The 16,723-nt window shown below is 34.6% G+C and overlaps 2 protein-coding genes, 1 long non-coding RNA gene and 1 other non-coding gene across 10 annotated transcripts in view; 1 reads left to right on the top strand and 3 right to left on the bottom strand.

Annotated features, from left to right (window-relative positions):
- The first annotated feature begins 4,738 nt into the window (after positions 1-4,738).
- On the top strand, positions 4,739-5,202 carry LOC110093863 (histone H4). Its single transcript, XM_020818891.2, has one exon. It carries the CDS (start codon positions 4,795-4,797, stop codon positions 5,104-5,106), a length of 312 nt encoding a protein of 103 aa, XP_020674550.1. The 5' UTR covers positions 4,739-4,794; the 3' UTR covers positions 5,107-5,202.
- A 4,608-nt stretch (positions 5,203-9,810) lies between these two features.
- On the bottom strand, positions 9,811-10,479 carry LOC110093873. The gene is made up of 2 exons (XR_002302757.2): positions 10,086-10,479; positions 9,811-9,984 (listed from the first exon to the last, which is right to left on the bottom strand). It is a non-coding gene; the product is annotated as an uncharacterized LOC110093873 (long non-coding RNA).
- On the bottom strand, positions 10,069-10,214 carry LOC114579763. Its single transcript, XR_003700929.1, has one exon. It is a non-coding gene; the product is annotated as a small nucleolar RNA snoR77 (small nucleolar RNA).
- A 1,142-nt stretch (positions 10,480-11,621) lies between the features above and the next one.
- LOC110093853 (endonuclease MutS2) overlaps positions 11,622-16,723 on the bottom strand; it is a 72,512-nt gene continuing 67,410 nt past the window's right edge. For all 7 annotated transcript variants that reach the window (XM_028695175.1, XM_020818870.2, XM_028695176.1 and 4 more), the window contains 4 exons: positions 15,927-16,030; positions 15,284-15,354; positions 12,708-13,000; positions 11,622-12,098 (listed from right to left, as the gene is read on the bottom strand). In XM_028695175.1, coding sequence (XP_028551008.1) covers positions 11,935-12,098; positions 12,708-13,000; positions 15,284-15,354; positions 15,927-16,030 — 632 coding nt within the window. In that variant the 3' untranslated portion in view covers positions 11,622-11,934. The remainder of the gene's footprint in view (positions 12,099-12,707; positions 13,001-15,283; positions 15,355-15,926; positions 16,031-16,723) is intronic.

Raw genomic sequence — 16,723 nt, 5'->3', positions numbered from 1 at the left:
ATTTCTGATTTTCCCGAAATTGATAGATTAGATTGATATGCTTATGATTATTGATATAATTGCTATAGATTGCTTTAATATTGATTATTAAACTGATTATTGATTGATTATTGATACTGGAACACACGTATAACCTGGTTGAACATTGGTTGGAGATTGATATTGACCTGTACAGGATGGTGGGCCGACGGGCTTTCCTTTAAACCATTGATCATTGATATAACGATTGGGAGTCATAAGGAGTTTATAGAAATGCCGACGGGCGAAAAGAGTGACGACTCTTATTGATAGAACCAATGTATGGATATCTACAACAGCAATATGGATTCTACAACAGCAACATAGCCAGTTGATTGTACTTGTCCAGTATATAGTATTGAATTGCATGTTTACTGTATTGATTTATGGATTCATTGTTTTATAGATTCCTGCTTTATCGACTTTGATTGGATTTACTAGATCGTACGATTTCATTGATTTCACTGATTGATTGCTGTGCATCGACACTGAGCATTGATATGGACATTGATAGATATAGATACTGTATTATATTATTAAAAATTTTGATTTTTTTTTAAATCATAGTTGACAAAACAATCTTAGAATAATTTACACAATGATTACAACAACAACAACAATATTAGGCAATTGTCGCACTATGTGGGGTCGACTATATGAATCATTTTTCTCCATTGTGTCCTATTTAAAATCAAATTTTTGTTTAAATCTAATAAAAAAAGATCATTTCTAATATTTTCTAACCAACTCTTTTTAGGTCTACCTCTACCTTTCTTAACATAAGTCAAATATAATACCTCTACTTTCCTAATCGGGTCATCGGAAGACAGCCATTTTATGTGACCAAACAATCTAAGGCGACTCTCTCTAATCTTATCTTCCACTGGTGCTACACCAACCTTTTCACATATACGCTTATTTCGTATCCTATATCTAAGGGTAAAGTCAGTCATCCACCTGAGCATTCTCATCTCTACAACACTTAAACTTGTATTATGCTTCTCTTTGATTGGCCAACATTCGGCACCATAAAGCATTGCAAGTCTCACGATCATTTTGTAGAATTTTCCCTTAAGTTTGAGGGGGACTAGTACTTTCCTATCACACAATAAGTCCGATGCATTCATCCACTTGGGCCAAACATAATGATTATTTGACTAAAATTTATGTTCATTCATACATAATTTTTAATTGTATCAATATTTTCTCTGAAGAATGATTTTTTTTTTAATTTTTTAATTATGCCCAATGATTTTAATTTTTAAGAAAATTATTTCTTCATTTTAAAATAATAACTAATTAAATGAAAAACACAACAGTGTTTAAGATAAATTGACATCATTAGTTGAAAATAGTAAATATATGAAAAACAAGTGATATGTTAAAAATAGGCAATAAGAAGATGCGCAATTATGACCATTAAATGATGTATTTAATTATCAAGCATATTATTTAAAGCAAATAATGCCTTATTCTGTTATTTGTGTATCTTTAATTCTAAAACTTGAGAAAAATAAAAGAAGTACCTAAATGTCATTTGAACCCACTTAATTAATTCAGCGGTTTTAAGACTGTTGCTATCAAGCGCTAAAGAAATCCCCACTTTTTTGGTAGTGAACCCACTTAATTCAATATTAAAAATAAATAAATTATTAATCTCTCTAACACTAAGCACTCAATAGGCAATTTCAATAAAAGTGTTTGTTAGCCTGTGTGAAGTATGATTGTGTCAATGAATCAGGTTATAATATTGTCTCAGACCTCAGGTCAATTTTTCGTGCTCATTGGGGGAGATCCTACCCTTGTTTTGATTCGGGTGATTTTTTTTTTTTTCGTACAACGCCCCGATGCTGTGTAGCCGACCACCCTGGAGCTGCAAAGTTTGCTGAGAGGAAAGACGGAGCGCCGCAACACTTGGACAATTTTCTTTATCATTATTTTCAAGGGTGTCATCCATATGTGGTATATAAAGGCTTTTATCTTTTGTTTAGTGTGTGAGAACGGTGTCATTGAGAAGAGAAGCAATGAGTGAGTGAGAGAAAAGAGAGATATGTACTTATTTCTCTCAATTTTCATAGTGGATTTCTTGGTGTGGTGTGATTTCGTGATTTTTTCTCGATTTTGGAGTTTTCCACGTTAAATCTTGATATCCTTTTTTCCTTTACTTTCCGCTGCATTATATTTATTCTTGTTTGTTTCATTGCGCTGTTTACTTTCACATCCCCCACAATGTTATTCTTAAGCCTAATGAAATCATCTATAATAGAAACATATACATTAAGCATTCACCTCTTTGATGCAATATTTTGAGAATATGTTGTTGGATATTTATTAATAACTAAATCATAATAATTTTATGAGAATATGTTAATAGGAAAATATATCATTTTTATATTTTAAAAATTAATTTTCATTTATTTTGGAATAAGAGTTGCCTTGAATTATGTTGATACAACCTTATCGGGGATTTAGGGAAAACATAGAACCCGATTTACAAAACCTGAGAGAGAGAGAGAGAGAAGGCACTTGATGGCTGATTTGCCAGAACAAAGAATTAAGAAAATTTTGGAATTATGTCATTTACAGAATTCTGATGAATTCTGAAGAGGTCTTGAAGATTGTAGAGGTCATGAGAGGTTGAACAACCAATGGTGAATAGCAAGGGAATTGAGGAAATAGAAGCCAAGAAGCTTGGATGGATTAATGGCAGTCGTATCTTGAAGAACACACGGTTGGAGCAGCAGTTGGACGGCTAGGAGGCAACAAATCTGGTGGAATGGAGGGAAGAAGAAGGGTTCTTGAAGGACTGGATTGCTATTCTTGCGGCAACAATGGGCAGGAAGGCTGATATTTCAGCATGTTGGTTGACGTTGTGGATGGTTGTCAGGGAAGGAAGAGAGGACCGGCTGGCCTTGAGAGAGAGCTAGATGGTTGGAGGGAATTGGGTGTTCGATTCTTGGAGACTCCATGACAAAACCTTAGAATTGGTGGCTGAAAGCTGGAGAGGAAGAAGAGGGTCTCGATTAAGACCTGAGGAGCAGGAATGGATTCTTGGAGACTCCAAGAAAAGCCCAATGGGCTGAATATGAGAGAAAATAATTCACTTCATTGATAAATCAATTCTCATTCACATGGCCTTTAAATAGGCAAGATTGTTATAATTTACATAAAACCTCTCCGAACTCTTAAAATGTAGAAATAATACAAGAAGAGCTAAAAATAATTTTATTAAAGTACTAACTAATCACTTGGAAGATATTAGCACTTGATAATCCAATTAGGCTCTTATTAATTGGCCTCTTTCGGTCCTCGTGGGCCTAAAGTTGAGTAAGCAGCCCAATAAATTCTTTTCTGCCTTTATGACTTTGCTTGCATGTATATAGGATCTTCAACTGTAATTTGAATATGTCTTCCTTGACCGTTAGCTTGATATGTATCATTCCCTTCCTCTTGTGAAGGATTTTCTCTCAAATCAGAATATGCATCAAAATGGCTTAAATAAAAAATATTAAAAGTAGCATTAACTTCATACTCACTTGGCAAGTCAAGCTTGTAGGCATTGTCATTAATGCGCTCTAACATTTAGCATCTCAAATTCATACAGTTCGGTCTTGTACATGGATGAGATTCAACATTCAATGTAACATAGTAGGTGCATGAGATACATCATATATATAGCATGCATCCATGATATACATATACCCTTTTCTTTCTCCAAATTACTCCTGATTCACTCCACATTAATTTAGCGAAATACAATAATTTGCATTGTATTGAAGATTGCGATATATGCATGCATACTAATGTAAAATGATTGTATATGTGCGAGCAAACAACGAAGAGGCTAATAAAATGATTGCGATGCATCAAGGGCGGAACCAAATGCAACCAATTGGGGGGGGGTCCAAAATTTGGGTTGGTTCCGCGGTTCCGCCCTGAGGTGCATGCATGTATGCTAATGTGCGAACATTGCTTAGTTCAGTATGAAGCTAATGTATGACATTAATAAATTGGATGATTTGATTTTGAAGTTAACATAGTCAAAGTGAAATAAACTTGATGTTACCATCTACTAAGCCTTGCTAAACTTTCTTTTTGATTGACATGCCATGCTATGGATATTGCTTAGTTCATTATCATGTTGTTGATTGGTGTGAGGGATCTGTAGGTAGACTCCAACCAGTGTGCTTTATTTACATATTTCAAATATTAATAAATTTGATTGCAAAAATCAACTTTTCATCACAAAAAATTCAAAAAAGCCGGCAGAAATGTATTTTCCAAATAAAAGTGTGGCTCTGATCTAAAAAATAAATCAATTAGAAAGCTATCACAAACAAACCCTAAATCTCCAAATCAAATTAAATATAAATGAAAAAAATAAATAATTTAATATAAAATGAATAACAATTTATTTTTATAATAGTTGTATATATAATAATAATTTATCATTGATATAGTTAGATTTTTTTAGTTAAAAACACAGAAATTCGAGAAGCCAATCAAATTTTACGGTCACTAGGCAAAGGGAGCCGACTTCGCCCGAATCCCCGCGACTCGGAAATCCCGTTCCAGCTCGTTTGTCCAATAGAAAGCAAGTATTTTTCATCCAACGGTCAAAATGTATTATCTCTTCTTCACGCGGATCACTTCACATCCAACGGTAATGGTGCACTGGCAAAGTACTATAAAACACGACACTGATTTTGATTTCTCCTCAGATTGACTGCTTTGATAACAGAAAGAGAGTCACAGTAAGAGAGAGAGAGAGAGAAGATGTCGGGCCGAGGAAAGGGAGGAAAGGGGCTGGGCAAGGGCGGAGCGAAGCGGCACAGGAAGGTTCTCCGTGACAATATCCAGGGAATCACCAAGCCGGCGATTCGCCGGCTTGCTCGCCGAGGTGGTGTAAAGCGAATTAGCGGCCTCATCTATGAAGAAACCCGCGGCGTTCTCAAGATATTTCTTGAGAATGTTATCCGTGATGCTGTGACCTACACGGAGCACGCCCGCCGTAAGACCGTCACCGCCATGGACGTTGTTTATGCGCTCAAGCGCCAGGGTCGCACTCTTTATGGTTTTGGTGGATAGGGTTTTTACTTTCAGAATCAGATTAGGTTTTCTCTATTTGCTGTAATGAATGATCTATCTTTAAAGTTTAATATCTTGTTGGCCTTTTCATGTTGATATTCTGTCCCATGTATTTCTTTTCAAGAACAACTTGTCTAAGTTGATTTTTCTTGCATCTGGCGCAGTTTAAGCTAAAATTTCTGATTTATATGTTTCTTGAAGCTAGATTGCTCGTTTGAAAATTAATTCGACTTCATGGCGGTTCTAAGAATGCCTGAATCCTAAAGGCAACTGCTCGTGTAAACGAATTTGTAGTAATAGTCGCTGAAACATTCAATATGAAGTTAATGACACCTAGATTTCTACCTAGTTGTTGATTTGACAACAGAAGAGTATTCTCGTGGATTCCTACAAGGTGTAGTCGTACTAGAGAATGATTTTAATACCCAGCATCCATCATCGTTCTCATAATATCCAGCATCGTAAAAGATGCTCTATTACAGCAAACAGCTATTTTTTAAGTATGTTTGTTTTGATGGCAAGATCTAAACTTTTTCAATTTCATTGCATCATAGGAAAAAATGATGTGGTTTGCTATAATCTTTGCCGAAAATGTTGAAGGCGTTCTTTCTAATTTGATACATTTTATCTGGGTTTATAATCTTTGCTACATTTCATCTCATCTGTTCCACCAGAAATCTATCGAAAAGGTCCAAGCGTTTAAATTGCATTTTTTAGGCATGATGTTATCTCTTGAAGTTCTAAGAAATATCAGTTAGTGACTTTCTTAGAAAGTGCACTTCGTATTTATTTTTCTGAATTTCCCTGTGAATACGTTGCCTTGGTAATTTGTCTCTTGAAAATTATTGTAGAATGTTAGCAACGTGTTCAAATAGGGGGATTTAACAACAATTGGGTATCAAGCTTGGGGTAAAAGTCCAATTTTTAACAACCGTTTAAAAACTATTTTCCTTTCTTGGTTTATAGAGATGAGGTTGGATCTGTTGTCTTTGGAAATATTGTTGGACCTTAAAAAATATAATGCTATTGCGTGTGATTTGTGCTCTTTAGTTGCTCGTGTCATTGTCGAGCTAGACATCATCAAAATTTATCCTGATAAAGTTTAGCTTTGTCCAAAGAAGTATGGGTATTTTCAGTTGGTGGATCTGGAGGGCCTTTCCTCATTATTGCAGGCATTGCAAGTCCGTTGGATATTCATATTTGAAATGTCATTGTTTGCACGCTTCTCTTGCTATGGATTTTGTAAATACCTTAGATGACCATCATAAGATTGTGGAGGAGTTTTTCAATTTGTTGCCTCTTGTTTGACTAATGAAATCAAAGCAGATGCTGTTGATATTTTGGGCATCAATAACTAATCGATTCAACCAAATGATTGTTTGTCCATGCCCCCTTCTAGCATCTTGGGGGATGTGTGTTGTGTTATGGTTACTTTAGATGTTCCGTCTGAGGTTGTTATTGGAAACTATAATGACTTGATGAATGTTTGTCCTTTTGTTAATGTGGAGCCTAATATGGATTGTGGGGTGGATGTTGCTATCGGGAACAATATGAATGATGGTTATGGGGGCCTTATTGACCTTCCTCTTGTTGGTCTGCGTTGGTTTTGGATCATATTGTGCCTTTGGAGATTGTTGACATGGTTGTAATTTTTACTGAATTTTAGCCACCTTCGCCTATTGGTGTTGAGAAGGATTTTTGTCTTGTAAACTTGGTGGTGCCTAATGGATCTTCTGGTAATGCCATTGATGAGTATCTGGATATGGACTTGTCACCTTATTTTGCAAATGCGAATAAAACTGTCCATTATAGATGTTCCAATCTCTCTAATCTCATATGATGCTTTGAAAACTCATTTGTCATTGAAAATGAAGGATTCATCTTTGGATAACTCTGATTGGCTGGATGGGGATGCTTCCTAACCTTGCAAGGGGTATCATGGAAGACTTGAATGATTCAGTGGATGATATGTATAGTTTGAATATGGGGTGAATCGTTGAAAATATATTTTTGGTGTGGAGGTGGCAAATAAAGTTGGGTAAAAGGCAAAAGAAGGCGATTTTTCATGGTGGAGCAATTGAATTGCTATCAACAATTGGATCTATTTTTGGCTGTTGCTGAACTGCCAAGTATTGGTGGTTTGGTTGGACCTAGAGCTTTATGAATGGAGGTCATTTTTGAAAAGGGGGACATTCAAAGTGGAATTATCAAATTGTAACATTCAAAATTTCAATGGATTGCTTGATGATGGATGCTAATAAAAATTCTTTGGCTATATGGATTAAAATTAGATGAAGGATGCACAATAATTTTTATTAATTTTAAATGAGTGATCAAACAGTAAAGATCTGGACATTCTATGCTTAAATTAAAAAAAAAATTATTATATTTGATATTTCATAAAAAAAATTATTTTGATCAGGTGCAAATATAAACACAAATATAAATTGAAAACTTCTAAATAAAACCTTGGACCATTCGAATTCTAATTTTAGTAGATTTATAGTCAAACTGAATGTTCCGAAGAGACGAATCAAATCATATTAAAATCTGTCCAATTTGAACACAAATGGGCCTGAATTGAGGGCGTGAAGCACATTTAGATTGTTCAAAGTATAAATTTGATAATTAAATGATATACAAATGTGACATTTATACTCGAAATGAGCGGTTCGACGATACAAATCCAATGAGCCCAAGATTGTTGAAATGTGACGTCATCAAGACACTCAAATGTTCGATAAATGGTCCATGATTGAGGGGGTGACTATCGATTGTCAATTGAAACACTTTTAACATGTTCTTGATGATTATCTTCCTATTTATTAATCATGGTACTATGAGAAAATTATAAATAGACCTTTAATTTTTCATTGAAAGAGTGGAGCAATCAAGAGAATGAATAGCACAGAGAAATTTGGGAGTTCTCTTGCCACTAGTCTTCTCCTCGACCACCAATCATTGTCGGACATCCATCAGACCACCGATTATCGTTGAACTTTCGCTCATCCACTAACATTCCCCAAACTTCTACCCGGCCATCGATTGTTGCAGGATTTCTGCCTGGCAACCGTCATACTTTCACTCTATCACCATCAAACTTCTGCCCAACCGTTATCATTGTAAACTCCTGAATATTCATATGAAGTTCAACCCACTTTCTAAACTATTGTAATTTGATTGTCCCTAAGTTTAAAGATGAATTAATCTTTTTAACATGTTTAAACAATGGTGTAATTATTTTAATTATATGTGACCCTATGATTTTTTCCTGTAGGATCATATCTGCAATATGGAAAAATCTTAGAATGAAATCATGTGACTTCTGTAAGGTACTTTCCAACCAGCACTAGTACAATAAAAGGGGATTCATCTCACTCAGGATCCACTACTGGTCAGGGATGCCCGACTTAAACATCTTCCAAGGGCAGATTTGATGTCCCTTCCTCAATAGAATTTCTTCCATTGGGAAAGAAAGAAGTAGGCATCTGACATCCATGATTCATGGATTGATTCCTGAATTGATATAAGTTAGAGCAGGAGGCTCTAATGTTGCGATTGCTGTGCTGATTGACAATTGAAAATGATTCAGCTGTGATTGTAATAATGAGATTGCATTCTCAAATATGATGTCAAACTATTACGGGCTAGAATAATCACAATGATAAAGTAAAAGAATTTTTCATCCTAACATTTCATGGACATCCAACACAAAAAACAAAAAAACTTAAACTTACCAATAATTTTATGTGAAAAATTCTTAAAAAGATAAAAAATCACGAGATCACAAATAATCAAAACAATTCCACTATTGTTTGGATATGTTACAAAAATTGACCCATCCTTAAGGACGGTCAAATTACAATAATCTAAGAAGTGGGTTGAACTTTGTGTGAATATTCAAAAGTTTACAATGATATCAGTTGAGCAGAGTCCAATGGTGGTAGAGCATAAATTTGACGACTAACAAGCAGAAGTTAGGGGATTGATGGTTGGTGGTCGGGCGGTGGTCGAGGAGTTTGGTGGCAAAAGAGCTTCCAAATTACTCTTCATATTTTCTCTTATTTCTCTCCCTTCAATGAATAATGATAGGTTGATTTATAACTTTTTCAGAGTGACATAGCTAATAAATAAAAAAGTAATGACATGTTGGGAGTGTTTCAAAGACGACTTATATAAACTCCCTCAATCATGGATTGTTTATCAAATGTTTGAGTGTCTTAATAATGTCAAAATTTGACAATCTTGGGCTCATTGGATTCGCCTCGTGGAGCCGCTTGATTTAACTATAAACATCACATTTTGATATAATTTTGATCATCCAATTTATGCTTTGAACCTCTAATTGTGTGCTTCAAGCCTTCAATTTAGGTACATTTAGGCTCAAATTAGACCATTTTTAGTGTCATTCATTTTGTCTCTTCAGAAAGTTTATTTTGACTATAAATTTGTTGAAATAATAGTTCAAATGATCCCAAATTTAATTTTAGAAGTTGCTCAACATAATTTTTCAATGATATCAATATCCACAAAAAAAAAAAAAAAAAAAAAAAAACTTTATAAAACAATACAACAATCCCAAACAAACCATTAATCATCCCAAACAACCCCTTAATTACTTCCTTGTGTCTTTAAATAAATCAAGATTCTCGTACATTGCTTCTTCATCCTCATAAATCAAACTCTAGAGAGTTTCTCTATTTCTTACTGTCCAGAATCAAATTTCGGATAGCTTCACTTTTACACATCCTCAAGCCAAGGAAAATTGGTCCTCCAGTAATGGTAGGTGGAGTAGTTAAAAGAGATTAAAAGGTGTTATCTCATATGCTCGGCCTTTCTCTTCAAGAGATTGAAAATTATATGGCTTTGACCATTAATCTGATGACGAAAAACTCAGAGTTTTTAATTACAGGCAGGAAGAAGAAGAAGACGGAAACTTCAGTATTCAAGGGGAAAAAAAAACTTGTACTAAAGCTTACTAGACCCGCATCAGAGAAGAAGAAGGAGAAACCCCCCCATACTTCTCAGCGTATCTGAAGAGCAAAAGCTTTGATCTCCGAGCAAAACAACACCTCCTTTGCCATCTCGATCAGGCCAAGGGGCTGCCTGAATTTTTGCTCGTTCATCGCCAATTCCAAAAGAAAAAAAAAATGGAACCAACAAAACCGAAAGGTAGAGAAACTAAAATGAAATTCATCAGATCTGATCAAAACTACATCGCTGAAATTGTGAGATGTGAAATACTCCAACATCCGAAACCCAAAACAGGCAGAAACTTAATTCGAAATCGGAAAAGAAAACATTAGCTGAATAGTTGAAGGAATTTTATGATCTGAATCGAAGGAAGGTGAAAGATTTAGGGCTTGTGAAAGCGGAAGTATGATTTATATATATATCAGAAAGTAAACCCTAGAAGAGGAGGATAAGTCCGAATGTCAAAACTAACCTTGCACGCAGAGTATCTTAAAACATGTTTTTGTACGGACAATCTAATCCTACGGCTGAGAGCCCGCGCGCAGGGCAGCGTACATTCAGATATTTGAGTGGTCAGGATTTGAAGCAAATTTAATCTTAAATTTATATGCATGTCGCATGCGTGCATATTTTAAATCTCAAATTCCTAATTTTATGATCACTTAAAATTTACTTGAGAATGTTAAGATTTTTTTAAGATGATTATAAATATTACTTTAAGAAAATATTTTTTATTTAAAAAAATTCATAACACATAAAATTTCTTAAAAATAAATTAAATACAATAGTTAAATAAAACTAGCATTATAATTTAAAAATAAAATTAGAAGAAAACTATTGAATAGATCCTAAGTTAACTAAAACCATCATAAAATTATTATTTCTGCTTAATTATATTCAATTTGATTAATAAGCTTAAATTTGACTTATTTTATAAATTTGGTTGAAATTTATTCAATACAACAAGTTTATTTAAAATCAAATTCTCATCTAATTTTATTTAAAATTAATTCGATGCTATTTACATTTTATAAGAATTATCTCATCTTTAATATTAGTCATATATGACATTATTTTTTGCTACAATTTCTATTTATTTTATTAATTTTATCAAATTATAAAATTTAGCTTAATGTGGAATTGTACTTTTATTACTTTCTATAGCAACTTTTTAGTTTAAAATTTTTTTATTTAAGAAATTTTACACTATAAACTTGCTTTAAAAAACGGTAAAAAAATTGTCCAAAATGAATTCTTAATCCTCTCAACAAAGCAAGTGTTGCGGACGAGAATATACACAACAGTGAGTAAAAAATATAGTGTCATAATAATGTACGTATATTTTACACATCAATAGATACTTGAGAGAGAGAAACACCAAAAACTTTTTTAATGGAATACCCAAAAATGTAAAATTACAGGGCTTGGCGCAGATGAAAAAATTCCACTAAGTTAGGATGGATTGCGAAGTTTGATTCTTCTCTTTACTTGGAGATGTTGGAATTACAACAGCAAGCATTAATTAAGAAATACTAAATTTGTGACATACATGTATGAAATATTTTTTAATATGATCTAACATAAATGTTTTTTACCATCTTATCCTCCTCATAGCATACATTATCGCATTTGATAATTGACATGCAAATTGAAGAACGAATTCTTTTCCCAGTTCTACAACACAAATGGTTAAAACAAAGCAATTGATTTACATGAAATATTGAATCCTCATTCAAAAGCATACGAGTATTCCTTACAAATGCGTGTAGAAACTATCTTCTTAGCTGCTAAAGATGCGATCGCCTCCTTTGATATTAAAAGAGGGTTACACAGTGATTGACAACTTTACTTCTTTCATTCTGAAGCAACAACGTCCTTCAATTTAAGCCTCAACTTTATGTTCCTGGCTTGAACAATAATCTCTCCTTTGGAAGCCAGCACTTGCAAAACCACAGCTTCCTTACCTAATGAAGGCACAACAATCGTCTCCCCCACCTCAGGGATTCTGACCAGCTTATCTGAAAAGTAGAAAAATGGGCTAAGGAAATACAAATTAATGGTACCTTACAGAGATTGGTTCTTGCGAAAGTTGATGAAGGCTGCATTAGATCCAAGACCCTGACAAGACCTTCAAAGACTTTACCAAGTCAACTGGAGAAATTATTATGTGTGGAGTACGGACGTTGAATTACATCCGGACACCAATTAAACCGTGACACGTGTTCTTATACACAATATGTATAAATTTATACACACTGTGTACATAGTGTGTATATTATGTATATAAGTTTGTAAACACTATGTACATAATTTTGTAATTTGTACATAGTGTGTAAAGTTGAACACACTTTGTACAAGAACACATATTGCGTTTTTATTGGAGTCCGGACGTATCCGGACTTCGCGCATAATAATTTCTCAGTTAACTGACACTCACATATATGAAATCCTTATACAAATTTGATGTAGGCAGAGTAAAATACTAGACCCTGATAATAACTATCAACTTTATTAGCTAACACTCACACAAAACCTTTTAGATGCTTATTGACTGCAAGATCTTACCTTCAATAAATGCACTTAAATAACATCAAATTACTTGAAATAATTAATTATATAATGCATACCATGAGAAGTTTTGCCGATTACTGAACTTTTTGTTTGATCTACAGAACGGTTAGATGATGCCATCAACTTGAGGTTTTGTTTTTTGTATTCACTATTGTCTACTGTTGAGCTCTGCGAAGTTCTTTGAGCGAGTGCAGATTGACGATATTGCTGTAGTTTTGTATGAAGAATTGAGCGTGCCATTACAGCGAACTCTGAGATTGAGTGTGCTTTACTTTTTCTCTGAGTATCAATGTGCTTGGTGACCCTTTCTCTTGCCATCAACAAATCTTGATGAAGCCTTCTTGATGACCTATATGAAAAACTAATATTCAAGATGAGGGTAACGATAATGATATCCTAAAATAGGAGAACATCAGCATCTTTTCAGGGAGACCTCACGCCTGTTGAGAATTCTAGTCGGAAATCATTCCTAAGGGACACTCCTTTTATATTGTTAAGCCAGGGAAATGTAAAATTCAATAGACGTTAAATATTGAAAAAGAAAAAAAAAAGAGTTTTATTCTCTTATTGTGTGCTTGTTAGATATGTACTTTTCTAGTTCTTCACAAATATAGACGAATATTTCTAAGGAGAGACTTCATATATCGATGTAAGGCATGTGATTCTTCCCTCTGTGGTGATTTCTATTATTTTTCCCGTCTTTAAAATTATTTGGTCATTTGGTTTGCATGTACGATTGAAATTGCCAAGTGAGATATGTGATGAGTGTTCTTTTTTGTAAGTGTTAAGTTGATTCGTTTAAAAAAATTAATATTAATCACTATGTTATTATGGATTTTGAGATTTTGTTGTGTGATAGGAAAGTATCACTCAAACTTGAGGGAAAATTTTATAAGATGGTAGTGAAACCTATAATGCTTTATGGCACAGAATGTTGGTCATTAAAAAAGAAGTATAATATTAAGTTAAGTGTTGCTGAGATGAGAATGCTTAGGTGGATGAGTGGATTTACTATTAAAGACGGGATATGAAACGAGCAAAATTGTGAAAAGGTTGGAGTAGCTCCAGTGATATATAAGATTAGAAAGAGTCACCTTAGATGGTTTGTTCATGTAAAACGACGACCTTGTTAGGAGAGTAGATGTAGACCTAAAAAAACTTGGTTAAAAATATTAGAAATGACATTTCTTTATTAGATTTAAATGAGAATTTGATTCTTAACAGGACATAATAAAGAAAAATGATTCATGTAGCCAACCCCACATAGTGAGATAAAAGCTTGATATTGTTGTTGTTGTATACTTCTAGATTAATTATGTAAATTGACATAATTATATCCTTGATGATTAGGTTGCGCTCTAAGGAGACCAATAAATAATTTAAGGAACTTAGAAGTGGAATTTCACTCTTTTAAAATAAGTGAAGTAGATGATTACGTTTAATATTGTAGCACTTACCGTCTACTTTGATTCAGTGCATTTATTAATGTATCATCTTAATAGTATAATAGTTAATTCAAATAAATGTTGCTTTACACTTCAATAAAGACATTAGCAAGTAACTCAATAATGATAGAAGAATTCAAGAAAGAAACAAAAAAATAATAACAAGCATTTCACAAATAAGCAAGTAGGGGTGTCAAAAGTTGACAAGACTTGAAACCCGAACTGGAAAAATCCAGGTTCGGGTAACACGTTTGTAAAATGGGTCGGGTCCGGGTTCGGATTTCTAAACTGTTTGAAAAATTGGTCGGGTTCGAGTTGACCTGGCTAACCCGGATCCCATACTAACCTACCCAGTCGACTGTCAAGCAACGACCTAGCCCGCACTGCCACATGCCTAATGCGGTGATGACAGCCGCCAACGGTCCAGATTGCCAGCCTCAGGTCAAGCTCCGGCGAGCTCCTGCCTCGCCATGCTCGGGTCCGCCCCGTCTCCGCAACTCCGCGACCCTACACACCCACAAGCCCGTGCGACTTAGCTGTTGCGTCTGTGGAAGGAAGGCAAATGTTCGTGTCCGCAGGTCTGATCAGGCCAACCTGTAAACTCGTTCGGGTTAGGCTCGGGTTGGAAATCCTGACCTGTTTAGCCAAACAGGTCGAGTTCAGGTCAAACCCGTTTACGCTCAGTTCAACTTGGGTTAGACTCGAACCCGACCCGTTGACTCGAATTGACACCCCTATAAGCAAGGCATAAAAATTAATTTTCAAGGGAAGCCAAACATTGTACGGAACTTAGTTGAAATTGCATTGCATAAGTATGTGTATCTTAGCAAAACAAACCCCTGGTTTCCATAAGAACCGGGACGAAAGAAAGGAATACATTACCAAAAACATAACTAAAGGATTCGGCAGTAAAATCAATATGATATCAAGAACAAATCATCCCCCCAATTTTTGCATGTTAATCCCTTTGCTTCATTAAATTTAACTCCTAGTTTCCAGAACTAAGATTCTTTTGATATTCCTTCAATGGTTATGTTCACTTACATCTCTCAACAAAGAAAATAACAAGTAGCAAAAGATACCTGATTGTAAATAGAACCATTGACCGTAACAATGTCTTTTTTTTTTTTTCTTATAACATGCTATAATCATTTTTAGCTAATTTAAGCAATTAAATGTACACTTACATCAAATAATGTTGTGCATCCTTCAGATGCTGCTCAAAATCTTGTTTGGAACTCTCCATATCAATTATAATCTGCATAAAAAATGAGAATTAAAGCAAATCATGCAGCACAATAACGCATCTAAAAAGATCATCACACCTCCCCAGTTTTTATTTTTTATTTTTCTTTACTATTACTTTCACATGGAGGTAGAATGAGAAACATAACTGAAGTACATTCAGTAATGGGTAGTTCTAATACAAAATAAGGGCAGCCTAAGGAGTAAGTTCCGGGTACGAACATGTACAAGTTAACCTTAAATAAGCTATCTTCAAAAAAACAATTATGTTTGGCTCAATAAAACCATTCATTGCACTTGGCCAAAAAATATATATTCAAGATAAGCACAAAGCTTAATAAATTAAATAGCAAAATAAATTAAGCTTAACAAAATATAATCAAGATAAGCAAAAAAAAAAAAAAAAAATCAAGATAAGCACAAAGCTCAAAAGTATGGGAAATGCATGGTAAAGGGCATTCTAATTTAAGCAGCAGCAACTTCAAACGGAGAAAAGTGCAACTTCGCAAGACACTTGCCGGTCCTTAGCAAGTGCTTAAACAATGATGGGCATATAAGTTGTTTATAAGTTGCAAAATATTTTACCTCATTAATTTCAGCACTAGTTTTTCCATGTAATTTCCGAGCTGTGGATAATATACGATAGGGCAGTCCTAATTTTTCTGCGATATTTATAGCATTTGAACGACCTGCAAAAAGTACCATTATTATTGCAAATGAAATTTTTGAATAGTGGATGCTAAATGTGAATTTTCCAAAAACATGCATCATGTTAGAAAATCGTAAGCAAAAAAAAATAAAATAAAAATAAAAAGATGTTTCCAGTAATCATTAAGTTGACTTGAGCTCTGCACATTCTGATGCGGTAGTGTAGCCTCTGTTCCTGAGGCTGCAGCTTTGTGATACGCCCTAGGGTTCCACAATTTCGGTTTTGCCCTAATTTCCCCTAAAAATAAAAAGATGTTTCCAGTAATCATTAAGTTGACTTGAGCTCTGCACATTCTGATGCGGTAGTGTAGCCTCTGTTCCTGAGGCTGCAGCTTTGTGATACGCCCTAGGGTTCCACAATTTCGGTTTTGCCCTAATTTCCCCCAAAAATGAGGAATTTCTCCACCAAAAGCAAAGAGAAACAATCACAAGAGGGTTGAGATGAAAAGCAAGAACCTTTGCATTAGAAAGCCAAGAGAAAACAAGATAAGTTTGTCCACTTCGAGAAGGACAAGATCTCCCACAAGAAAACCCTAGAAAAGAACAAGAAGGAAACTAGAAAGAGAATACACTTTTCATAATGCCCCCAACCAAACCCTAATGGCCCCCTTCATACAATCCAAAAGTCCCTCACATCCCCAAATTACCCCACTTAAGTGGGTGGGCCCCTTTTT

Source organism: Dendrobium catenatum, unplaced genomic scaffold (genome assembly GCF_001605985.2).
Source record: "Dendrobium catenatum unplaced genomic scaffold, ASM160598v2 fragScaff_scaffold_621, whole genome shotgun sequence".
Lineage (NCBI taxonomy): Eukaryota > Viridiplantae > Streptophyta > Magnoliopsida > Asparagales > Orchidaceae > Dendrobium > Dendrobium catenatum.
The sequence above is the reverse complement of the archived record's forward strand: the minus strand, read 5'-3'. Positions and strand labels throughout refer to the sequence as shown.